Here is a 26,256-nt window from a genome sequence, read left to right as displayed (position 1 = left end):
ACTAACAATTCTTGCTATTCCGTCTCCTGCTATTTCTTTGTCAACATTGCTGCTGGTGTTAGCACAGCTGTGAAAGAGATTCCAAAGTGAAATTACAATCACTTTAGGATTTATTCTGAGCTAGTATCACTCCTCAAATTAATGTGATTTAAGGCTCGCAGGAATCCAGGAGTGATTTAATTTCAGGAGGATGCAGGACAATCCTAGTAGAGAGGCTTACAAATTCTCAGAATTAATGCTCAGATACTTCCATATCAAGTATGTAGATATGGGCTTACCCAGAAAGCGGATCCACAGCCACACATGCTGGCTCTCTTAAGTTAGTGTTAAATAAGATTTTCCTTTTAATACCATCAAGGCTAGCCACTGAAATGGACTTCATGGAGGAATCAGACCAATAGATGTTCTTGTAAATCCAGTCAACAGCGATTCCTCCAGGACTTGGTACATTGTCTACAATCCGGCGATGTCGCACTGGTTTGTTACTAGAAGTAATTGAGGCACTAGGGAGAAACATTTCATTAAATACAGTCACCAGGAAATACAACATCCTATATTTAAGCCTATGGCAAAGGTACAAAGAACAGGTCACGTCTGGTTCTAAGTTAATCCTAGATCTGACTTGCCTGGAAGTTTAGCTTCAGCCACTGTTCAATTTTTTCCTACCTTTTTTATTTTTTTGCCACCAAAACTGCAGATAGTTGTGTTCAACAAGGCTTTTTAGGATAAAATCTGTCAGGAATATAGTTGGTGTAGAGCAGGGGTAGGCAACCTCGGCTCTTTTATGACTCATGGACTTCAACTCCCAGAATTCCTGAGTCAGCTCTAGAGCAGGGTAGGCAACCTCGGCTCTTTTATGACTCATGGACTTCAAATCCAGCTGACTCAGGAATTCTGGGAGTTGAAGTCCATGAGTCATAAAAGAGCCGAGGTTGCCTACCCCTGCTCTAGAGCTTCTATGGTGCTTTCAAAGTTTACCTAGATAAATTATTAGAGCTAGAGTTCTCCTAGATCAGCGTAAAGAGCTCATCAAACATAACAGCAGTTGAAACACGGCATATAATGCTCTTTTTAATGTTTATTTTAGTGATGGCTGGTTAATGTAACAGCCATTTAGAAGCTGGGCACAAAGCAAGATTTTAAGAGAAAGCAAGGAGAACATTGCAGGTGTTTCTATTTAGATCAGGTGTGTCCAACCTCCGGACCATGGGTTGCATGTAGCCCCAGACAGCAACTAATATGGCCCCACAATAACTTTAAACATTATTTTGTGCATTTACATCCATTCATTATATTACATATTTTATATGCGGCCCAAAACAATTCCTATTCACTCAGTGCAGTCCAGGCAAGCCAAAAGGGTGGAGATGCCCGATTTAGATCAACCCAGACTGCTAGCAGCTAAGAGCCAAGCATGTCATTTTCCACAGAGCTATTTAGATCCTGTCCCTCCAGTAGCAGCTGCCTTCACTCTAATGCCAAGAAGAAAGCAAAACGTTACTCTCTCAGCTTGGAACTATAAAAACTAGAGCTATAAATGAGCTACATAGCCCACTTCAGACCACTGACCAGAGCTAGGCGCAGATCAGATGTTCTGCAGTGTCTTTAAGCAAAGTCATAAACTTTTCCGAGTGGCAGGAAGTCCTTCTCATGTAGAGACTGAATTAAGAAAGGTATTCCAAGGCGAAGCAGTGAGGGTGGAAGGGTCAATTTCTTTAGTCTTTTTTAAATTGGGAGGGGAGCTTTGACTTCCTCCCTCTGCTCAAAATAGGTGCTTTAAGCCAGTGTTTTTCAACCTTTTTTGGGCAAAGGCATACTTGTTTCATGAAAAAAATCACGAGGCACTCCACCATTAGAAAATGTTAAAAAATTTAACTCTGTGCCTATATTGACTATATATAAAGTAATTCTCTTGAATAGGAATCAAATAAACACAAAGAAAGTATTTTATAATTACTTTTCAATTTTTCCCACGGCACACCAGGCAACATCTCGCGGCACACTAGTGTGCCGCGGAACAGTGGTTGAAAAACACTGCTTTAAGCTATTGGAAGTTTAACATGCTTACTTTTTATGTACATTATTCCCTTTTAAAAAGAACAGTTGTGCTACAAAGATTGAAAACATGTTTCTAAATTTCAGTGGCATGATCTTGGGGAAGTCCAAGGGTTACAAGGGAAGCAGGAAGGTTGTATGTTAACCATGAATTAGAAGCACTTTTATCATAAAGAACTGACACCCACAGTTTGGTTTTTAACATAGGGCAGATATGTTAAGCTTTTACCCGCACAGAGAAACAGCTTGCACAGTCGGTTTACCTGAGGATTGCATTTGGTCCAACGTCAGCCCAAAAGATTCTGTGCTCAGCCATGTCAGCATCCAGAGCGACCACATTTCTTAGGTCTCCTATGAGCTGGGTGTAGTCCTGCCTTTCAAGAGCAAATTGCCTGATGTTCCAACGATTTGTAAAAAGCAGACTTGGTTCTCCTCCTGCAAGAGTAAATTTGTGTAAAGCTAGGCATAAACACCTACAGCCAGTTGCTGAAGAAAGAGCTCTTCCCATAAGCTCTTGAAAGAAAGTTGCAAGCCTTATGCAGGGGTCAGCTTAACCATCCATGTATTCAGCCACCTCAACTGGAACTGCACATTCAAGAGTCCAAATGCTTGCTGATCACGCTCCAGAGACAGTCAGCAATGCAAAATTAACACATCTGACCATGATTAGCTGGCAGTTCTGGAGATGTAATTTCAATAGATCTGGATTGGGCCAACTGACCTATTTGATCAACAGATCAACAGTTATCGGTCTAAGAACTATTAGCCACGCCTTTCTAAGACCCAATGAGAGAATTTGAATTGGGTATTTGTTTCAAGCTACTTACCAATTGCTTTGCAAACTCCTGTTTGTGGATCCATTCGGTAGCCCCGGCTACATTCACATTTATAGCCCAGTTTGGTATTGACACAAATCTGACTGCAGATACCTGGATTCTGGCATTCATCAATGTCTAGGGGGGGAAAAGATACTCACAGCTGCAACATAATATGCACAAAGGGTAACTTCAGAAATGTTTTCTTTTTCAGGATCTTTACCTCCACATGTTTTTCTATCTATCAACTCGAAGCCTGCTGGGCAATCACATTCGTAATTTAAAACCAGATCTCTGCAGATATGAGAGCAGCCTCCGTTGTTCACCAAACATTCATTTACATCTGGAAAGGATAAGAACTAGTAACCATTCAAGTCGTCATTTATTTGGAAGCATCAGTGATGCAAATTTTTTCAAAGAGGGAAAACTGTACAACTGTTTGCAACTATAGTGTTTCTGGAATGGAATGTGGCCTATTACAATAGGTGTTGCATTATTCCTTGAGATGAGAAATCGTTTCATTAGAATCAAATGAAAACATTTTTACTTAGTTGGCTTTCTTAACTACAACTTACTGCATTCGCTGAGAGGCTCATCACTCCAGTCCCTGCAGTCCTGTTTCTGGTTGCACACTTTGTTGAAATCTATGCACTCACCAGTACCACACAAGAATTTTCCAGGTCCAGTGCACTGATTAACTGGAGGATGGAAAGAAAAGCCACAAATAAATAGATCTCTGCCCAACTTAGTGCCTCCTTGTGGCCTAACTCAATTACTTATCAGTTTCAAGGAATCAATACTAATTTATGATGAGGAAAGTTGTTAACACTGAACAGCAGTAATGTAAAAGTCTCAAAGGGCATGATCCACGGAGCGAATATCATCAACTGAAGAAATCTCTAATGGAAATTACCATGAGATTCCCTAGGACACAGCATAAGGAACATGGCTCCTACATATCCAGGTCGCATGCTGACATCTGCAAACTCTTAAAATTCTTGTTGCTTACCAACATGACAGTTCACTTCATCAGTCCCATCTATGCAGTCTCTTACACCATTACACTGTCTGGTTCCATGAATACAGTTGCCATCCTCACATCTGAATTGGTCAGGTCTGCAGGTCCGAGAAGCTGAACGGAGGAGATACCGTTTAAGGACCACACTTCTATCGAACAAGTATTAATGATCAGCTATTCATGCCAATAGTTTTAACTGATACAATTTATTCATTGGAAAATTAAATGTCTTCTATGTGCTAATATGGCATTCCTTAGGATTAGAGTGGCATTTATATCTGACAGTTAAGAATTGATATCTGTTATTTCAAGTACACATTTAAAAGTGTTCCATCATTCTGCAGAACCTTGGAAATGGTGTAAACACCAATTCCTGGCTTTTTATCTTCTTTTCCCAGGATTTGAATATTGAGTACAAGGATATTTACTAAGGGAACAGAATTAATTTTATGGAATTAGAGACTGGACAATAAATGAAAACCTACTAAATATATTTTGCAAAAATAATGATTATCAATACCAACTGAATTCCAAATAAGCCAGGTTCAGTCATCCCTTCATAAAATATCTATGTGTCATCAATTCAAATCATTAAGAAAATTTGAATAATTTACTTCTACTTCATTTACTTCTTTTTTTCTTAAAGAAGAGCAAAATATTAAAAAATACATTCTTTTAGTTATCCTCACACAGAGAGATATAACCATAATTGTTTAACTGATAAACAGTAAAATTCTGAAACTTTACAATATAATTCAACATTATAAAACATGTTTAAATATACTTATATAAATTAAAATATACATATACATTAAAGCAAAGGAATCTTTTCACCATGATAGAACACTTTTATACAGTACTTGAAAGTTAAAACATTCTTGGAAGATGATTTGGATTTGAACGTGATGAATCTCACTGGAACTCTATGGCACAATTCATTTTAAATGTCTTATGATAATCAGAACTAATTATGGAGCTTTTTGATTGGTAACACCACTCCTATAATTACACAACATACGGTAAATTGTATTATTCCAGATAGTATTAACTAATGACAAGAAAATTATCATACTTTGCTACCTTTAATAATAATGCCAAATTAGCCAAGTCTTTTTATTTTTTTAATTGGGAAAACCAACCACCAATAATGATTCGTGCTGCTTATAAACTGTACTTCCTCAATGATATAAATTGATTTTACATATAAACTTACTCAATTCCTTGTATTAGCTACTAGGTTTATTATCACAAAATTCTGGAAAATTAAAATACAGTCAGTGATATTTACAAAGACTTCTGAAAACTACAAAGAATAAATTCATCCAAGCATAACTACTTGTAGATGCATTGAAATGTTTTTCCCCCAATAGGTTATTTAGGTTTTCTGTAGTCATCCATTCTATACCAAAACAATGAAGAGAAATGTTTTAAATGTTTGTACTTCTCAAGATCAATGTATAAAAGCAATAACACTTATCTTCAGGGCCTTATAATTCTGTCACTATTTTTTTTGTTTAAATTCTGTTTTAGGGTGAAAATAGTGAGTACTGCCTAAGATGTGGATTTGGCTGGGAAGTCCTTAGTTATAGCTCTGCCTCCATAAAAATTTGTAAGGAAACTTTAGACAAATTACTGTCTACTCTAGCCCAACTGATCTCATAACATTGTTGTGGGGCAAAAGGCTATGTAAGCTTCTGAAGGAAAAGCGGGATACAAGTCTAATTAAAAAAAACCCACTCATTGTTCTGTACCAGCCTGCTACCGGCCTTGCAGAAAGGCAACCCCTGTACAAACGGCAGAGGCTGGAAAACGTCTGCCAAATTTATTAAACAAACAACAAAACATGAAACAAGATACCGGAGCTTTGATCCTCTATCGGAGCGGTTGCTTTCAGCAAACCAGCCCTCCCCCAAACACTCCCTTTATAAGAGTTCAGGGCGTGGCCTCTCTTTGCCTCCTTCCGAGAAGTCCCACAGCCTTCTCTGCTTGCTCCTACTTGACTGCCTCCTGCGTCGGGCGTCCTTGAACAGGGCCAGCTGTGGGTCATCTTCATCCACACTGTCGGGCTCACACAGCTGGGTCTCCACCAAGTAAGAGGGGCCTGGCTGGGGGCTCTGCGGAGCCTCCAAGCCATCATCAGCAAGTTCGTCTTCAACACCCCCCTCCTCCCCCTCGTCTGAGTCATCCGAGTCATCCGACCCAACTGCCGAACCCACAGGCTGACCCTGAATCACAACACTCATTTCCAATAAAACCTACGCTGCCAAGTGACAGCTTTTTACTTACGGCAGTTGACTTCATCGCTTCCGTCTTTACAGTCTGTATCGCCATCGCAGCGCCATTTCTTGTGAAAACATTCATCTCCCGAATCACAAAGCATTTCGCTCTCCCCACACTTCGCAGTTTGGACAGGCTGGTGGCCACACTGTTCCGGAGATTCGTCGGATCTGTCGGTGCAGTCGGCTTCCCCATCGCACACCCAGTTAATTGGGATGCAGATGTCGCGTTCACTGGTGCACTGGAAGTCTCCTGCTCCACAGGTAGGAGCGGCGCAGCCCTCCTCATCGCTTCCATCACTGCAGTCCTCATGCCCGTTGCAGGCAAAGTCTTTTGAGATGCACTGCCCATTAGCACATGTGAATTCTTCGGGGTTGCATGTTATGTTGGCTAAGGAACAGTTGAAATAATTTGATTTACCAAACAGTGCTGCTTCTTGGGAAGCCAGTAAGAGATGTAAAGAGAATATTGTTATTCTGGTGAGATTAATTTCTAGGTCTGTGCCTAAACTGCCATTTAATCTAGCATTCTGCCATTTCAGCAAGTGGGGCCTAGCAAAGTTCAAGCTAAAAGTTACTGGAAGAGCTGTGCGTAAGACAGAAACTGCACGACTGATGAAACTGCCTAATTTATGTTCTATCTGTCCTATACAGTGAAAATGTAGGACAGCTTAACCTACTATATTGTAAAATGGCATTTTGAAAGAAGAACTATTTCTAATGGATATAGCATTGTATTTTACTTTTCTTTCAAGCGGTTTAGGCCTCATACTGAAGGCCCTTTTAATGTAATATTTAAGCTAACATCTTAGGCACTGATCTTTAAAATTAATGTCATATCGCCTAAAGATGTCACAGTCCCTCAAAACATTAATGGGAATTTGGCAAGCCCTAGTTACATTCATAGCTAGTTTAGTGTAGTGGTTAAGGTATGAGGCTAAAAACTGACAGACTGAGTTCTAGTCCCACTGCCTTAAGCACAGAACCAGCTGGCTCACTTTGAGCCAGTCACTCTCTTTCAGCCCTAAGGAGGCGGCAGTGACAAACCACTTCTGTAATCTTGCCAAGTAAACTGCAGGGACTACTTCAAGAATTATCAGTGACTCAAGGGAACAAAGGCAACATTTACTTTTAGGAGTTACAGGAACTAAAGAAAGGGGAATAATATCTCTGTTCAGGATCTAATAGTATAACTAAACACTTTGTAATTTTCATGGGGAAATTATGGCACAGACTAGTTAGCTAAGCCAGCCCCCTCATCCCCAGTAACTATGGCTTACCACAGCCTTCTTCATCTGCACCATCACCGCAGTCATTTTCTCCATCACATTTCCAGGATACAGGGATGCACTGAGTTGATAGAGGACCACAGCTGATTTCACCTATCGTACATTTTCTTCTATCTATTGAAAAGTGATTAAGAGTTTGCTTAGGTGCTTTTTGAAGACAATTAAGTCTGAAGACTCGGGGCACTTGTTCAAATCAAGGGTGACCTATATGAAGAGCTACAAGCCCTTTTCTCAAATTTCCTAGAAACCCATTTGCCACAACTGTTTGAAAATTGCAGCAGCATCTCACAATTCTGGGGCCAAACGTACCCCTAAAATATACCTAAAATATTTAGGAGAATCGCCAAGCTTACCCAAAACACTGTATATTCCAGCCCCACACATTTTGTCCTATTATTCTACCTCCAAAGTATTAAATGTTACCTTCAATCAGCAAAAGATTTCCATTCCTTCATTTAGATGATGGCGTTTGTAACTTCTTTACAGTTTTAAACATGAAAGCAAAGCTATACAATACTGTACTAATTATCTGCTACAGAATTGTAGGAATTGCCCATCCAGAGGCAAATAAGCCATGTGGCATTTTACTATTTCAGGATACTCTGGGATAATTTCGATGGTGAGAACACTGTATCTTCATTTACTACAGTATTCTATAGATCTATTTGAAATGTGTGATACTCTATAGACATTTAAAATAATAAGCTATCAGAACTAATTATACCAAGCAGAGATTCTCTTCAGGATCTGTCAGTTGTTTCTGTTAGGTTATTAAGACTTATATATAATCATAATTAGCAGTTGTTTTTTCTCTATCATAAAACAAATTATAATACTATGGTCTCTCCCATTAAGTCCAAAGTTCTCAAATACTATTTTCAGCTTGGTCCCTTCCAATTCTGTGAATGAGATGGGCAGGTAAACAGATGACAGATAAACAAAATTTACATAACCTAGTAATCTGAAGAACATTAGAACGTTAAAGCTGTACTATCAGTCGAAAGAAGATATTTTGGTTGAATAATGCCATAGCCGCTTGAAACTGAAATTATGCCCGCCCTACCTATCTTTTGTCTGTGGAACAGCCCAATCTGAAGAATATTATAGGGTTGGAAAATTTTAAAGGAGGGTGTGTTTGAATTTCTGAAGGAAAGGAGGGACATAAATCTGACAACAGTAGATCTTTACTGACGGTCTACTTTTTACAGATGAATTATGTACTGAGGCATAGGCAGTTTAGTTCCGTCTTTAAAAGGGAAGATGGTGCAGTCAACCTGCTGCATAGATGTCAGCCTACTTACAGCAAATTTCAGAACCTTCGTCGGAGCTGTCTTCACAGTCGGGATCTCCATCGCACTGCCACCTGTTTGGTATACACTGCCCATTCTGGCAAACAAAGTCTGTGGCAGAACATGTCTTCTTCACTGTATAAAAGTAATGTGTTGTTAAATTTGCCTGTGTAAAACTGCTACACAATTTCAAGTGTTCTGCTTAAAAGTGATTTGGTTTTTTTCCTTCCAGAACTAGTCAAGCCTCATATCTGTTTGATAGCATAGCAGACCAGGAGTCTGAAAACAAGCAAGACTCGGAATTTTATTTTATTTTATTTCATTTTATTTTATTTTGGTATTAATTGCTGGGACAGCTTCATTTCTCAGAAAGTCACATAGCCATATCCTAGTTACTCCACAGGAGTCTGGTAGCATTTTTTTTTTACTAACAGATATTATTAAAAGGCATAAGCTTTCATGAGCTAAAACTTACATCATCAGATTTACAGAACGACTAAACTGATGTAGGCCTTAAATTGAGGTGAGATATGGAGCACAGATTACATATGAGAGCCAGTTTGGTCTAGTGGTAAGGCACCAAGTTAGACACTGGGAGATCGTGAGTTTTAGTCTTGCCTTAGCAAAAAAACCAGCTGGGTGACTTTGGGCCAGCCACTCTGTCTCAGCCCAACTCACCTCACAGGGTTGTTGTTGTGGGAAAAATAGGAAGGTGTGTTGGATAGTTTCATTGCCTTAAGTTACCGGTATTTGTAAAAAACAATAAAGGGAGGGTAAAAATAAATAAATGCAAGACTGTAAGTGCCTATTTGGTTAACAATTGTAATCAAAACCCATTGTGTTTGTTGAGACCTTTAGCAATAGCTTGAAACCATTTGATGCCTATGAGCACAGCAAATTCTCACTCAATATTGCTGTTAAATTCTTTTTAATCACACAAAACAGCTTATTAAAAGTTACACCTTTAAATATTACTTGTTAGTTGGGAAAGGCAACTGTAGTTTTTGGCTCCTATAGACTAACATAACTATCTTCCTACAATACTTAGATAACACAGGTACAGTTTTGTATGCTAGTTATCAGGTTATAACAAGAAAGACAGGATATTATGACTTTAACAGCATTGTGGGAAAGCAAACGTGTGGAATAGGAACATCTACTGTATGAGCCTTTTATTTTAAAGGAGACACTTGTTCAATTCTTCTATCTCCATGTACAATGAGAAGGAAATCATACACTTTCAATATCCTGGATTTCCAGACACATCCTGGGGAATGGTAAGGGCAGAACCAAGTTAGTTGGGTTTTTTTGGGTCTGAGATCTGAGAAGCAAAGACTGAGGTTTTTGTAGCAACTATGAATAGGTTTCTAAAGATGTCTGCTCTTTCTGCCTAACTCAGGTCAAAGAAATGGTATTGCAAGAAGCCCAGTTCTGCTCAAGGTCACTATGAAAAACGATATACTGTAACTAGCAGTCCTATCCTAAAATAATCAGATTATGGCTACTATTCCATAGTTGCTTTACATGGTTAAATGCTTTGATAACTCTTCTTAAAGCTTGAAATACTATTGTAATTGTTGTTCTTTCTGGCTGGCTGTCAGAGCCATGCCAACTTATTTATAAGAATATCCTACTAGTAGGATTGAGCCAGTTTAGTGTAGTGATTAAGGCATCAGGCTAGAAACTGGTAGACTGTGAGTCACAGTCCCACCTCAGGCACAAAGTCAGCTGAGTGACCTTGGGTCAGTCTCTCTCTCTCAGCCCTAGGAAGGAGGAAATGGCAAACCATTTCTGAAAAACCTTGTCAAGAAAACTGCAGGGACTTGTCCAGGAAGTCACCAAAGTCAAGATAATTCACAAGACATATAAAAAAACCAAACCCTACTACTAAGAGACTGGGTCAGTGGCCATGTTAAACCTTACCGCATGCTAGTTCATCACTGCCATCAGAGCAGTCTTCATCCCCATCACATCGCCACACCAGAGTTATGCAGCGGCCATTGTGACATTGAAATTGTGATTCATCACATGTTACCCTTGTCCCTTGAATTGAGAAATAAATTACAATTAGAGCCAATAGACTTTAAAGAAGCAGAACATGTCAGAGTTTAAGAGTGATAATTCCAGTCACCTAGGAACTAAACCAGACATAGGCTTTTCAAGTGATTATGAAGCGATTGCTCCTAAAATGCAATTCTTCATACATCTCAGTTAATACTGCAGTTTTGAAAAAGGAGCAGCTTTGATATATTATTACTATTATTTGTTAGACTTGATTTAGTCTAAGATTGACATAGCTATTTCTAAAAGTAGAATCACTAGGTTGACCCAGCGCAGATCCCGGTGGGCTCCATGGTTTTCTATGGAGCTCCGGGAGATGAAGCGTAGGAGACGGGGTCTAGAGAGCTGTTGGAGATCCAGCCGATCCGAATCTGACCGATTGCAGTTAAGAATCTTTATAAGGTCTTATCTTGCAGCGATGAGGACGGCAAAGGCTAATTACTTTGCTGACCTCATCGCGTCCGCAGATAATCGCCCGGCCGCCCTGTTTAGGGTGACTCGCTCCCTTCTCAAGCGGGAGGTGAGGGAGGATCCCTTACAGGGGCAGGCTGAGGAGTTTAGTCATCATCTGACGGACAAAATCGCTCAGATCTGGACCAGTTTGGACTCTGACTGGGCAGTGTCTGATGTGGAGGAATCGGACGGTCTTGAGCGTGTTATCTGGACTGAGTTCGATCCTGTTTCCCCTGATGATGTGGACAGGATGATGAGGCTGAGCTCCACCACCTGTTTGTTGGACCCGTGCCCCTCCTGGCTGGTTTATGCGGCTCGGGAGGAGACACGAGGCTGGTTCCAGGCAGTAATAACTGCTTCCTTGAAGGAGGGTATCTTCCCCGCCGCCCTGAAGGAGGCGGTGGTGAGACCCCTCCTCAAGAAGCCTGCCCTGGACCCGGCTGTTTTAAATAACTATTGTCCGGTCTCCAACCTTCGCTTCTTGGCGAAGGTTGTTGAGAATGTGGTGGCGCATCAGCTTCCTCTGTTCCTGGATGAAGCTGATTATCTGGACCAGTACCAATCGGGTTTCAGGCCCGGGCACAGCACGGAGACGGCATTGGTCGCACTGGTGAATGATCTCTGGCGGGCTCGGGACAGGGGTTGTTCCTCTGTCCTAGTCCTATTAGATCTCTCAGCGGCTTTCGATACCATCGACCATGGTATCCTACTACGGCGTCTCAGGGGGTTGGGAGTGGGAGGCACTGTTTTGCAGTGGTTCTCCTCCTATCTCCTGGCCCGCTCGCAGTCGGTGTTGACGGGAGGGCAGAGGTCCGCCCCGAGGCCTCTCGCTTGTGGAGTTCCTCAGGGGTCGGTTCTCTCTCCCCTCCTGTTCAACATCTATATGAAGCCGCTGGGCGAGATCATTCGTGGTTTCGGGGTGGGGTATCATCAGTATGCTGATACCCAACTTTTTTTCTCCACCCCAAACCAACCCAGTGATGCCCTCGCCGTGATGTCCCGTTGCCTGGAGGCGGTCCAGGTCTGGATGGGGAGAAACAGGCTTCGTCTCAATCCTGCCAAGACTGAGTGGCTGTGCATACCAGCATCTCGGGTCACCCAGACTATTCCATCTTTAACGATGGGGGGTGAGGTGTTACCCCCCGTTGATAGGGCTCGCAACTTGGGTGTCCTCCTGGACTCACGGCTCAATTTTGAAGACCACATAGGAGCCGTGACCAGGGGGGCTTTTGCCCAGGTTCACCTGGTGTGCCAGTTGCGACCCTATCTGGACCAAGATGCCCTACGCACAGTCACTCATGCGCTCGTGACCTCCCGTTTAGACTACTGCAATGCTCTCTACATGGGGCTGCCCTTGAGGACCACTCAGAGGCTTCAACTGGTGCAGAATGCGGCCGCGCGAGTTGTGATGGGGGCTTCCCGATACTCCCATGTAACACCTCTACTCCGCGAGCTGCATTGGCTTCCGGTTGCCCTTCGGGTGAGATTCAAGGTGCTGGTGATGACCTATAAAGCCCTAAATGGCTTGGGTCCGGGTTATCTGAGGGAACACCTGCTGCCGGCATCAAGCTCCCTTCGTCCCGTGCGCTCCCACAGGGAGGGCCTTCTCAGGATACCGCCGGTTAAGGAATGCCGGCGGGTTATTCCCAGGGGAAGAGCGTTCTCTGTGGGCGCGCTGGCCCTATGGAACCAACTCCCCATGGAACTTAGGACTGCCCCCGACCTTCGCTCATTCCACAGGGACCTGAAAACTTGGCTCTTTGAGCTGTCTGGCCCAGGCTGTGGGGTTTTAATTTTTATTGGGTTTTAGTTTTAAATTTCGGGGACTTCATTTAATTAATTGTCTTAATCTGATTTTAATTTTTGTATGTTTGTTTTAATCCTCCCTGTACACCACCCTGAATCCTCCGGGAATAGGGCGGTATATAAATTTAATAAAATTAAATAAATAAATAAATGTGAGATAATATAAGGACATTTGGACAGACTACTTTTTAAAGCATTTTTATAAAACATTTCATCACATATGCATGGAGGCATATGTACATACTTCTATTTACCTATACAGCAATTCTAGATCGCCCCACTTCCAAATATACCTAAACGCTTAAAAAATGAGTTAGGTGAGGTATCAATCTATTAAGGAATCTTACATGCAACATTGGGGGAAAAAAATCTATGGATTATTAGGACCCAGAAGACTAAGCTTTTTCCAAGTCACCACAAACAAATACAATTTCCTTTCTAAACTCTAAACTTGTATATACAGTACAAGGAATGCTCAAAATGTGATAAAACACCCAGAGCTGAGACAGTGACATGTCATTTAAGAAGAAAGGTTTTAGTTACTTTGGAGAAACTTTGTAAAGTATAGTTGTATTTTGGCTGATCATTGACCAAATAAACATTACAATTACGTATTTGTAAAAAAAAAATGCAGAGAATATTTGGAAATACTGCAAATGACATTCAGGTAAGAGAAGAAAATTAGAGTTAATTATGAACGAATCATTAGACTTCTGTAAATCAAGCAAAATCTGATTCAAATAATCTTTTCAATTTGGACAATTGATCTTATTCAGAAAATCATTCTTATTCAGATATTCAAGTTAAATCATTCATTTCCACATCAATCGAGAAAAAGCTATTTCAGAACATTAACAGAAGCATCATCCAAAGAATAAATAGCAAATCTAAATATAGCTTCTGTCTACTCCTAGGTTGTAAGAAGATTTATATTCTATAAAGCATATTCATCCTGGAATAAAGTTAAGAAATTAATGAAGGTTTAAAAAAGCTATTTTTTTCTTTCCTCAGAAATGGGAAGAAAATTGAGCCAAGTCAGAAATCTAGTAACATAATTTGTCAGTGACTGGTACAAAAATGGAGAACCTCTTTTACAAAATTGTACTTCTAACTGGAAGTACTAAAAACTAAGAGGTCATTTTGAAAGATAAAACAGAAAAGTGTTTTAAGAACTTATCTTTTGATGCTAAAATCAAACTGCACCCGAGGAAAAAAATACAGCTGCAAAACTGCTGTGCAAATATAAATTGGATATCAAATATATTGTCTTGGTACATTTAGGAACATATTGTCCTTTGATCTGGCAAGAGGTGCTTTCCCTCTTTTTTCAGATTTAAATTACAGGAGATATCCACAGACTATATGATTTAGACCTAAAAATTCATAAAAATTCAAAAGAAACAAATGCATTCTCCATATACAGTATGTCTAGACTCTAGAACATAGCACTTACAATAGGTACCAACAACTTGCTTATTCCTGTATTATGTTTTGGGGTTGATAACACAGTATTTGACAAACTGGTTATTAAAAACTTTGCTTTACTGTAAGAACTACTAGCTCCTCCCTTTCCCCCATCTCCCCCAAAAACCCCTCGGATACAAACTCATGGGGAATCTGAACAAAATCTAACTTCATATTATCACCATAAAACTAACAAAATCAGATGTGGGTATAACCACTTTCTAGGAAAACAGGGGCTGTGCTGTAGAAGGATATGGAAGGGGGCCATAATAGGAAGCATAGGGTATTATGATAAAAATCATCTTATCAGGGAGATGGATGGCGTATAAATTTAATATATACATACACATATATATTACTGTAAAAGGAAAAAGAACCAACTCTTATGATCAACTATTATAAGACTATGACAGAATAATAAAAGAACTAGAAAAGGGTGTAATTCCCATCTTCAAAAAAAATGGATCCAGGAAACTACAGACCTATTAGTCTGACACCAATACCTGGGAAGATTCTGAAAAAGATAATCAAGAAACGAATCTGCGAACACCTAGAGGCAAATAAAGTCATAATAAGAAGCCAACATAGATTTATCAAAAACAGAACACACCAGACAAAACTTATTGCATTCTTTGACAAAGTGACAAAATTAGTGGACCAAAGGAATGCTGTGGATATTATTTACTTGGACTTCAGTAAAACATTTGATAAAGTAGACCACAACCTACTACTTGATAAGATAGAAAAATATAGGCTAGACAGCATCACCACCAGATGGATTCGTAACTGGCTAACCAACTGCACTCAATGTGTAGTCCTTAATGGAACTGTATCTAATACGGTGGGGTATCCCAAGGCTCTGCCTTAGGCCCAGTACTCTCCAATATCTTCATCAATGATTTAGATAAGGGGCTAGAAGGGGAATTCATCAAATCCACAGATGACATCAAGCTGGCAGGAATAGCCAACACTTCAGAAGATAGGCTTAAGATACAGGAGGATCTTGACAGACATGAACACTGAGTCCTATCTAACAAAATGAAATTCAATGGTGACAAAGTAAAGTTCTACATTTAGGCAAGAAAAGCCAAATACAGAGTACCTGGCTCAATAGCAGTAACTGCGAGAAGGATCTTAGAGTCCTAGTGGACAATCCCTTAAATATGAGCCAGCAGTATGCTGCAGCTGCCAAAAAAGCCAATGCAATCCTAGGCTGCATTAACAGAGGGACAAAATCAAGTTCATGTGAAGTGTTACTACCATTTTAGAATGCCTTGGTAAAACCACAATTGGAATATTGCATCCAGTTTGATCACCATGATTAAAAAAGATGGTGAGACTCTAGAAATAGTGCAAAGAAAAGCAACCAAAATGCCACATGAGAGTTGTAGCAGAGCTGGGGGTGGGACTCTTAACTAGAGCTTATTTTTGGGGTGGGGCTTATTTTCAGGGAAACATGGTACGAAGAAGAGTTGCAGCAATTGGGTATGTCTACGTAGTTTAATGAAAAGGACTGGGATGACATCATAGCAGTGTTCTAATATCTGCCACAAAGAAGATGGTGGTTAACCTATTCTCCAAAGCACCCAAAGGCAGGACAAGAAGCAAAGGATGGAAACCAAGGAGCAAACCAACCCAGAACTAAGGAGAAATTTCCTGACAGAACAATTAAATCAGTGGAATGATTTGCCTCCAGAAGTTGTGGGTGCTCCAACACTGGAGGATTTTAAGAAAAGATTGGACAACTGTTTGTCTGAAATGATATAGGGTTTCCTGCCTGAGCAGGGGATTAGACTACTAGAAGATCACCAAGGTCCCTTCCAACTCTGTTATTCTGCTAATAAGAGCAATAAATTTATCAATTCCATATCACCTTCCTTGGGGTGGAAGAACTACTGCTTGCTCATATCTGACCCATACAACACAGGCAGAAAAAGAGCTGCCTAGTGTGTAATCCATAAAAAGTGAAATAAAAATACCACCTTGGGGAGCCCTCGATAGGTGGATAAAAATGCCACTCTAAACATCTGGCTGACTGTGCAACAAACAATATTAAAATTCAAATGGATAACCACCTGCCACATACCCCAAACGTAACAACTGTCAATAAAAAAGACAACATAATCTGGATAGTGGACACGGCAGTACTTGAAGACTGCAGAAGAGAAGAGGAAGAAACTAGAGAAATTCACAAAACACAAAAACCTGCAAACAGAAATAGAACAACTATGGCAGAAGAAAGCAAAGATAGTACTAATGGTAACAGGCGCCTTGGGTGCAATATCTCAAAATATCTGGAGCATGACTTGAACACCACTAATATTGACAAAATCACCATCAATTGCAAAAGGTAGCTTTATTTGGAGCGACATACATCCTGCAACAATATCTGTAACACCATCAAACATTAACATCTGCCTATTTCAAGTCCTTGGAAAGAATAAAAATGCCAAATCCAGTCTAAACATCTGGCTCAGTGAGCAAGTAACCATTAATAAAAAAAAGCATTGTCTTTAATAGAGTGAAACTTAGGACAGATTTGGGCTTGGGCTTTCTATACCGGGGGCATAATTAAGAACCATTGTACCGTACCTGATTCCCTATAAAGATGATCTGAATGAAATATAGTACGGATGATTTTCAGTCAAGCTTAACTGTCTGAACCTCCCTGAAACTTAATATTTTAGAGGCCAAGAAAATATAGCATGATGCAAGTCTTTCCTAATTTGTTGCATCATGTAGATATTTACCTTTCTCACCTGAAAGTTAACAAGACTGAATTTATTTTTAGCTCTCACAAAAACAGCTAGTTGTCTTTAAGATGATTTCTGCCAAGGTCCAACTTAAGATTCTACTTTTATTGCACACCGAGTACTTAGGAAAAGGTTGTGGCTAGAAATCAACATACATTGTACAGGCAGTCCTCTATTTGTGACCATAATTGGGACCAGAACTTCCATTGTTAATGTAGTTGAGTTGTGTCCAATTTTGTGACCTTTTTTGCCATAGCTGATAAACGAATCACTGAGGTTCTTAAATGAATCACACAGTCCTTAAGCAAATCCAGCTTTTTCCACTGATGTTCCTTGTCCAAAGCCTTGCATCATGCTATATTTTCTTGGCCTCTAAAATATTAAATTTCAGGGAGGTTCAGACAGATAAGCTTGACTGAAAATCATCCGTATTGTATTCCAAAGCCAACTGGAAATGTTGCAAATGGCAATCATGTGATCCTGGGATGCTGTAGCCATCATAAGTACATGCCCATTGTCAAGTGTCCATAGTCTGATCACACGGCCATGGGGATACTGTTTGTGTCGTAAGTGTGAGGACTAGTCAAAATAATTTTCAGCACCATTCAGAATTGAGGGATGGAGATCTGGGAAAGGTTACAATGGACAAATCCCACCTCATGAGGCCCCAAAGATTAGGGAGTTTTTAGAGTTTTAAAACATTAGAAGTTAAGACTTTTTAAACATTGACAACTTCTCCCTTGAGGATAGCATTAGATAGATGCAGTTAAAATTCAAGTTAGAGCATTCACACAAGCATAGACATCATTTGTCATAATACATAAGCTTGTTTCAAAATTGATTATTATTAAAGCGGTGAGCTAGATCTCTGCTTCTCCCTCAATAGAAAACAATGAATGCATTAATCTCCGCAATTTGAACAGCTTTTCTTAAATGCCACTCTTGTGGAATGTGCTTGTCAAAACCAAATTTAAATTACAAAAACTGCTAGAAGAAAGTCAATAAGTGTTTATATCTGCTGAGCAGCACATATAAGGGCCTAGTCTTGGTCTTCCTTCCCCTGATGTGTAAAGCTCTGAATGTGTAATTAATTGGAATAATCCCAACAAGTAGACAAGAGTTTTGCTAAGTGCACAATCCTCACATTAACTTCTTCACTTGTGTCAGAGTACAGTGCTATGAATAAATACATTTTGCAATGCGATATGAAAACTATCTGGTGGCTTTAATTTCTTCCTCTGAAAATCTCCTGTCAAACTTGGTGTTTGACAAGAAAAAGGAAGTGAACAATTACCAGTACAATGGTAGAAATGCAAGGGAAATGGATGAATTTGTATACCTTTAGAGAATAAGGGAGTGATTCTAAAGCAGTGCTTTTCAACTTCCCAGAATTCCCCAACCAGCATGCTGAGCAATTCTCCCTGGAGAATTCTGGGAGTTGAAGCGCACATAACTTAAAGTTGTCAAGTTTGAAAACCAGTGTTCTAAAGCCTGAAAACATCTAGTAAAAAAGTACTGGTAATATAATAATAATAATAATAATAATAATAATAATAATAATAATAATAATAATAATAATAATAATAATAATAATAAGAAGAAGAAGAAGAAGAAGAAGAAGAAGAAGAAGAAGAAGAAGTAATAATAATAACAACATCAACAACAACTATTATTATTATTATTATTATTATTATTTTATTTGTATACCGCCCTTCTCCCGAAGGACTCAGGGCGGTGAACAGGGCAAACATACAAAAATACAAGAATACAAAAATTAAGAGAGATTAAACAGGGTGCCCAAAAGCTTACAGCAGTAAGTTAAAATACATTAAAACAATAATAAAACCCAAGCAATATATGATTTATTGTGAGGAATGAATTAAACCTGAAAGAACTGAAAATATGTAGCCATATATGAGAACGACTTTATGTCCACCTTGTTATATGAAATATTCTATATATACCTCTAGAGTATATTGATGTTAAGGATTAAATTGTATAAAAATACATGAAGGAAAATGGCTTGAAAAGAAAGGAAAAACCAAGAAAGTCATGACTGGATAAAGTAGATGATTTTTTTTAAAAAAAGAAAAGCCTAAAGAACAGAAAATAATGAATTAGTATATGGGCATAGTGGAAGCAAGAATTGTCATACACGGCAAGATAAAAAGAATGGAATTGGTATAAACTTAGTTTAGTAAGATTTTATTTTTTTCTTCTTTAGTTTATTTTGCTTACTAGCCACTCTCTCAGTACTTTTTATTGTATCATTTACTTTGTAAGGAAATAACAGGGCAAACATAGAACATGTAATGAAAGGTTTCTGCAGGTTTTGGACATCACAAAAATTAAAGATAGCCAATATGCAATGCAAAGGTTTATGCTAAATGTAATGCCCAGACTGAGACTTTAGCTCATGATATTAAATGCTTCAAAGGGTAATCAACTCTTGTATTCAAAATTTAATCCATAAGCAGGGCAGTTATTTAAATATGTTTTTACCTACTTGCTATATTTCATTAGTTTACTGTGATTGATGGTAGGTATGGTCAAAATGGCTGCGCTGAAATTATCAAAGAGTGCCAAAACTATCTTGATTCCAAGTTTAAAATGCCCCGTTTGAGGTCTTGAACATTTCCAGTACATGTAGTCCTTAACTTACCCAACACAGCCCAAAATTTACATTGCTAAGCAAGGCAGTTGAGTTTTACAACCTTTCTTTGCCAAAGTTAAGTAAATCACGTATTTGTTAAAGCTTCTTCCCCCATTGACTGGAAGCAGGTGGAAGCTGGATCGGAAGGTTACAAATGGTGATCACATGACCAGGGACAGTGCAACTGCCATAAATACATGCCAGTTGCCAAGTGCCCTAATTGTGATCATGTGACCACAGGGATGCTGCAATTGTCACAAATGTGAAAACTGGTCATAAGTCACTTTTTTCAGTGCTGTTGTAACTTTGGTCACTAAACAGATCGTTGCAAGTCAAGGATTACCTCTATGGTTGAAATACCACCACAACAATTGTGGTTAACAATTGGAGTACCCATTTTGAACAGAGTTTTGCCTACCCCTAACCAGGATTCTTTCACATCCAATATTTTTCTTTTACATTAACAAATAGGACAGGAAGGCCTGCAGGAACGTTGTCCATAGGGTCGCGATGGGTCGGACACGACTTTGCAGCTAACAACAACTAAAAACAAAGGTGAAGAACTGAAATTCCTGTGATCTTCTGATCACTATCTATACTTACTGGAATCCTGTGGATTTTCTACTTTAGAGCTAGAACTACATTAAAACTGCATATCCTTTCCAACATGACACTGATGGCAATGCAGCACATATGGACACCTACTCTAATGATACATGTGTAACTTGGTATTGGTACTACTTAGCCTTGAAACTTAAGTTTCTTGGCCTAATTACTAATGCTTGAAAAAGAAGAAAGTTCTTAAGTGGCATGGTGGGGAAAGCTTGCTTCAGCAGGAACTGTACTGAAGATATTTAAAAACCAACAAAGGAAACTTATCAATGTTTATTTGAAACCTTTCAGGCCTTAAATAATGATTTCCAGTGAAGCAGGTATTAAGAAAAAACAGGGAAAGAAATACAATGTAAGAATTCCATTCCTTTCTATATCTGATGAAAGTAAGACTATAATCTAGAAAAAGACCACAGCCAAGTATTGTAAGTTTTAGCAAAGCATGTTTACAATAGACTAGACTATTTGGCAGGGAAGGAGGATTACCGTTTTGGTGGATTGTCATTTCTCAAGTGCTAAAGTTAAAAGGTTATTCAAGTTAGACTTATAGGGGGGGGGGGAAGCAAACCAGTGATGTGGCTATGAACTTCAAATCCATCTGCAATAATATTAGTCATAATGTAATTGAGCCCAAAGAATTTGTTCTAATAAAGACAGAGATCTCACCTACATGTTCCTATTAAGACGCCCTGGAATTTTAGCTTGGCTTTAAATGGCCTCCCCAGCCATATTTGCCACCAACTATTCCAAGTCACCATCCTACAGCACTTGCAGTACGGTCCTGTTTGTGATAACTGTCTTGCACAGACTTACAAGTACTAGGAACTAGCAGAACCATGAAGGATGAGAAGTACTTAATTGTGTGGTGAACTGTGGAGTTTCCCCCAGTTTTTATCTTCTCCAGCGGCACAGTTCAGGAAAGTTAGTCAAGCAGAGAAAAGCAGACCAGGTTTTATTATTTAAGGGAGTAGCCGTTTCATGATTAAATCACTCAAACACTTGCATCTTAAAGCATTAACTAAAAACATCGCTGGCCTTCAAAACCAGCTCCATATGCCAAGTAAAATACTGCTGAGAACAATGGGCTGTGTGTCTCTGCTTCCTGCGGGCCATGTAACGTTGCCCAAACTATGTTCCCCAGATCTATCACTAGGATCTACTACATGCATTTTTCATTTGGAGTAGCTCCCTCGTCTCTCTTGAGGAACAGTATTCTCAGCATCTACTGCTACCGGGCACTCCTCCTCTGGGTTAACTCCTCCACCGACTCCACTCACTTGGAGCCAATGCTATCCTCCCCCAGGTGTATAAATGCCATTAAGCCACAGTCACCGTTGCCGAACAGATCGAGAGAAGAGGGAGCACATAAACATTTGCGCTATATTGTCCCAAGATCCCCCCCCCCAACAATACGGTCTTGCAGCCACACAGAACTCTTCAGGGACCAGCCCTCCCCTCAGAGGCAGATGGAATAAGTTCTGCGACCAACACTGAGGAGGCTCCCTTCAGACGTACCAAACCGCGGGAAAGGGGGGAGGGGGGAGGAGAGCGAGCGAGCGAGCGAGCAGGGGAGCCCACGAACAGCTTCCCTGTGAGCGAAAGGCTCAACTTCAGGGTCAAGGCTACGGGGGGGGGAGCCCACAACAGCTGTCAGAACAAAGAAAGGCCGGGACACCCACCCCCCCGCAGGAGGCCAGGTTGGTCCTCTCACCACGCACTCGCTTCGGCAGCGGCCAGGCTCGCCTCGACTGCCACCCAAGACCAAATGGAAAGCGGCACGCGCACACACACCCGCCGCCTTTCTACCCGGCGTCTCGGCAAGGCGGACGGCAAGGGGGGAAGGGGAGGGATTGACTACGGGCGCCAGAGCACGTAGCCTTCCGTTGGGTGGGCGAGAGAAAATTCCTGCTCCTCGAGGGGGGGTGGGGGGGTTATTTCTGGAGAAACGAGCGAGTCCGCCGCTCCCGCCCCCCCCCCTCCGAAGGCAAAGCCACCGCGCCGGCTCGCTAGCTCGCGTCCTGCCGCCTACCCGGTTGCCAGGCGTCCCCAGGGGGAGAGCTGGGGGGAGTCGCGGCAGCTTCCGAGCTAACGGAGCGGCCCCTCCCCCACTTACTCACCACGCGCTCCTCGCAGGCAAGCCAACGACAGCAGTAGTAGCAGCAGCAGCAGCAGCCGCCCCAGCCCCAGCCGCCGGAACGGGTCCATCGTGCAGCGCCCGCGGCGCCTCCTCAACGCAAGTTCGGGCAGAAGGAGGACGCGCAGGCGGCGGGGAGGGGGAGGGGGGAGAGACTCCTTCCTCGCTGCCCCCCCTTCTAAGAAAGGTGAAGAGCCTCCGCTGGAGCGGGGCGGGGGGGGGAAGGCTCCAGGTAGGGCGGCGAGCAGCAGACAATGCAGCGGCGATGCGAGGAGGCAATTCCAGTCCGAGGCAAAAGCGCGCGCGGCTGAGGGGTGGGGGGAGTGGGGGGGGGAAGGTGCGGGTGGTGGGGGCGGCGGCGGGGCTAGAAATCCAGGAGGTGCCGGGCAGGGCGGCGCGCGTGCACCGGCGCACGCACACACCGGTCGTGCCGGTGAGGAAGAGGCGAAGAACGTACACAAAAGGGGAGGGCAGCTCGGCGGCGCTCTTATACCAGCCTCCCCGCGCCGCTCGCCTCGCGCGCCGCTGCCGCCGGTGACTCACGGACGCCTGGGCGGCCTCTGGTTGGCTCGCCGGCGCCTCCAATCCCAACCGGCTGCCCTAATTTCCTGATCCACGCAACCTGCAGCCGCAGCTGGGAACGTTTCGCCCGGCAACTACTAGACGGTGCGTTGCTGCCTGCGCTCGCTCGCTCCCTCGGCCGAACCAGCGCCGCCGCCGCCGCCCCTCCGGACCAGCTGATGAGGAGGAGGAGGAAGAGGCACGCAGGTGAGGTCTTTGATCTACCGCCTCGCCAGCGCGCTGTTTGAGGCTCACGGCTGTTTCTGGGGCTGTGCACGATGACACTCAGGACGTGATCTTACTGTCAAGTTTCCGACGTTATTGCTTGACGCTTGCTATATACACGCCGCTGGTATTAATGTTGGCAGAGGTGCCAATGCTGGAGGATCCAAAGCGGGTTTCCAAGGAAGCGATTTCCAACCCGTCTTGTTTTACTTCCTGGTAAGTATTGCCCAGGATTGCTCCTACGCAAGAGCCGCGATGCCGCGGGGCATTTTCTCCGAAGAGAAAGAACCGCCGGGCCTAATCCCTCTTATAAAATGCGATGGCGACCTTATTGCAGATCTTGGGTTTTCTTACTTAGAAGTGGTCTACTTAAAAAGTCATTGTCAGCAATTGGATCGTTAAAATGAAAAGGCGGCTTCTGTTGCTAGTAAATCTCTTGAATTCAGCTTAGATCTGGAAAACAAAAGACCTTCATAGGATTGTTCTATTTTGGATAAGTTCCGGCATTCACAACTCCGGAGTAAGATTCTGGAGATGTCTAGACAATCAATGATAAGCCACTGATTGTCACCTATAGATTTCAGCAATTCAGGTCCTTATGGATTAAACATGGACCTCAAATTCAGGAGAAAAATGCTGTGATGGAAAATGGCAAATATTTCCCCTCCTTTTGGTGGAATTTTGCAGCTGCTTCCTTGCAAACAGAATGGCAGGCACTTATCCTGTACTCCACTAGCTGAGTAATATGCTATGCCAAATTGTGGTTTACAGAGTAACAGTTGGAAGGGACCTTGGAGGTCTTCTAGTCCAAACCCCTGCTTAAGCAGTAGACCTATAGTACTATTCGAGACAAGTGGCTGTCCAATCTCTTAAAAATTCCCAGTGGTGGAACACACAGAAGTTCTGGAGACAAGTCATTCCACTGGTTAATTGTTCTCTAAGATTTGTCAATCAGCAAATTGTTATGAACCCAGCCATTGCCTGAAAACCATGGATTGCTCTACAGGTAGTGCACTGTGTGAATTTAATTGTGGCTCATGTAGTGAACCATGGCTAGTCAAACTGTAGTTTAGTATATCATTTAAACACAACCACTGTATTTTTTGTTGGTAAATTTAGAACTTGTTGAAAGGTTGAAAAATATAAAAAGAATGTTCCTTACCACTGAATTGTTAGTGTCTTACTTCTAAGGCATATAATAGGAGAATCATTGGGTTTTATTAAGGCACATTGAAAAGGACAAAATTAAAATTTGAAGTGATTCTGACCTTTGCATATTAGGTGGAATTAAATTCCGCTATACTCTCTATTAGAAGTGCATTATACTTTCACACATATTTTATGCTAGAGCTACAGGGCCAGTGTACTTCAATAAACCTGTAATATGTGAAAGACAGAGCTAAAAATCTTCAAAGATTCAAGAATAACCAGTCACCACCTCTGCTGTGTCTTGATTGTATGTTTATAGATAACATTATACTTCCTTGTTTATAGCCAGTAATTAGATGTGATCAGTAAAGCAGTTATTGGCATATCAATGCCTAAAGTGCAAAATTCTTTTTAATTGAATCCCCCCCCCCAATGGCATCTGGTGGTACAATAAACACAACTAATAAAAACCAAGTTGCATGCACAGCATACTTATAGAATAGATCAGGGGTAGGCAACCTCGGCTCCTTTCTGACTCGTGGACTTCAACTCCCAGAATTCCTGAGTCAGCTGACTCAGGAATTCTGGGAGTTGAAGTCCATGAGTCATAAAGGAGCCGAGGTTGCCTACCCCTGGAATAGATAATTTCTAAAATGGCTTGAGAATTTATAAGCATCCTGAGGTCAGGATTAGCAATATTTGCTTTCCTATTTATGTTGCTTCATTAACTTGCTAACTTCTGTACTGTATGTAAAAGTAATTTGGGTAAAAACAGAAAAAAACTTGACCAAATTGTAAGAGTAATAAAAGAAACATTGGGGAAGGAGGGCCTGGGGGCTAGTCAACAAAATATAAACTCTGGCCTTTGATATTGGTAAAGGAGAATATTTACAGCTCACTGTTGAAACGAGGTGTCATTGGTGCTCTCAGTTTGGTTGTTTTCTTGAAGACATTTCATTACCTAAACTAGATTCAGCGCTCTGATGTTGTTGCCTAGATTGGGTAATGAAATTTCTGCAAGAAAATAACCAAACTCAGAGAGCAGCAAGGACCCATCTGGCCTTTGAATTTGCATGTAACCTTAGCAGTAGCTAACTCAGATTCAGAGAAGGCACTTCAAGAGTGCGACTCACTTATTGCTGAGACATTTTCCCCCCCACTTTGCTTAAAGTTAACACTCTTATGTAGGAATGTTGTTGTTGTACCATCCCATGAAACGTAAAAGCCTGCTGGCAGTTTTTTCAGTCCAGACTTTTACGTTTCATAGGATGGTACTGCAACAACAACATTCCTACATAAGAGTACATGATGTGGAGAGGGGCAGGAAACGGTGTTAACTTGTGGCTTGTTTAGACTTTTGTTCCAACTCTATGAAGACACAAATTCTCTTGGGGGACAATATAGAGAAAATAATATAAAAGTTTTCCATTTGCAGAATAATGCTAGCAATTAGATGCTAGCATTAAACGCAGAGCCAGTTTGGTGTAGCTAACAATTAGATGTATAAACAAAATATTTTCTTAATGAACATAATACAGGCATGGCAATGCAGTTGGGGCATTGCCAAGAACAGTGCACGATTCATAAGTTTCAATTGAGCTTTCTAAGCCCTTCATGTCTTGGGGCCAGGTTACCTAAGGGAC

At 41.3% G+C, this 26,256-nt stretch overlaps 1 protein-coding gene across 3 annotated transcripts in view; it reads right to left on the bottom strand.

Annotated features, from left to right (window-relative positions):
- The window catches only part of VLDLR (very low density lipoprotein receptor), a 30,431-nt gene extending 6,813 nt beyond the window's left edge, over window positions 1–23,618 (bottom strand). For all 3 annotated transcript variants that reach the window (XM_081317137.1, XM_081317138.1, XM_081317139.1), the window contains exons 1-11: window positions 22,662–23,618; window positions 10,666–10,785; window positions 8,755–8,877; window positions 7,445–7,567; window positions 6,175–6,555; window positions 3,880–4,002; window positions 3,446–3,568; window positions 3,094–3,213; window positions 2,883–3,008; window positions 2,319–2,490; window positions 279–503 (exon numbers count right to left, since the gene is read on the bottom strand). In XM_081317137.1, coding sequence (XP_081173263.1) covers window positions 279–503; window positions 2,319–2,490; window positions 2,883–3,008; window positions 3,094–3,213; window positions 3,446–3,568; window positions 3,880–4,002; window positions 6,175–6,555; window positions 7,445–7,567; window positions 8,755–8,877; window positions 10,666–10,785; window positions 22,662–22,749 — 1,724 coding nt within the window. In that variant the 5' untranslated portion in view covers window positions 22,750–23,618. The remainder of the gene's footprint in view (window positions 1–278; window positions 504–2,318; window positions 2,491–2,882; window positions 3,009–3,093; window positions 3,214–3,445; window positions 3,569–3,879; window positions 4,003–6,174; window positions 6,556–7,444; window positions 7,568–8,754; window positions 8,878–10,665; window positions 10,786–22,661) is intronic.
- Window positions 23,619–26,256: the final 2,638 nt, after the last annotated feature.

Source organism: Vipera berus, assembly GCF_964194415.1.
Source record: "Vipera berus genome assembly, chromosome: 2".
Taxonomy (NCBI): domain Eukaryota; kingdom Metazoa; phylum Chordata; class Lepidosauria; order Squamata; family Viperidae; genus Vipera; species Vipera berus.
Note: the sequence above shows the minus strand (reverse complement) of the source record. Positions and strands in the feature narration are given on the sequence as shown.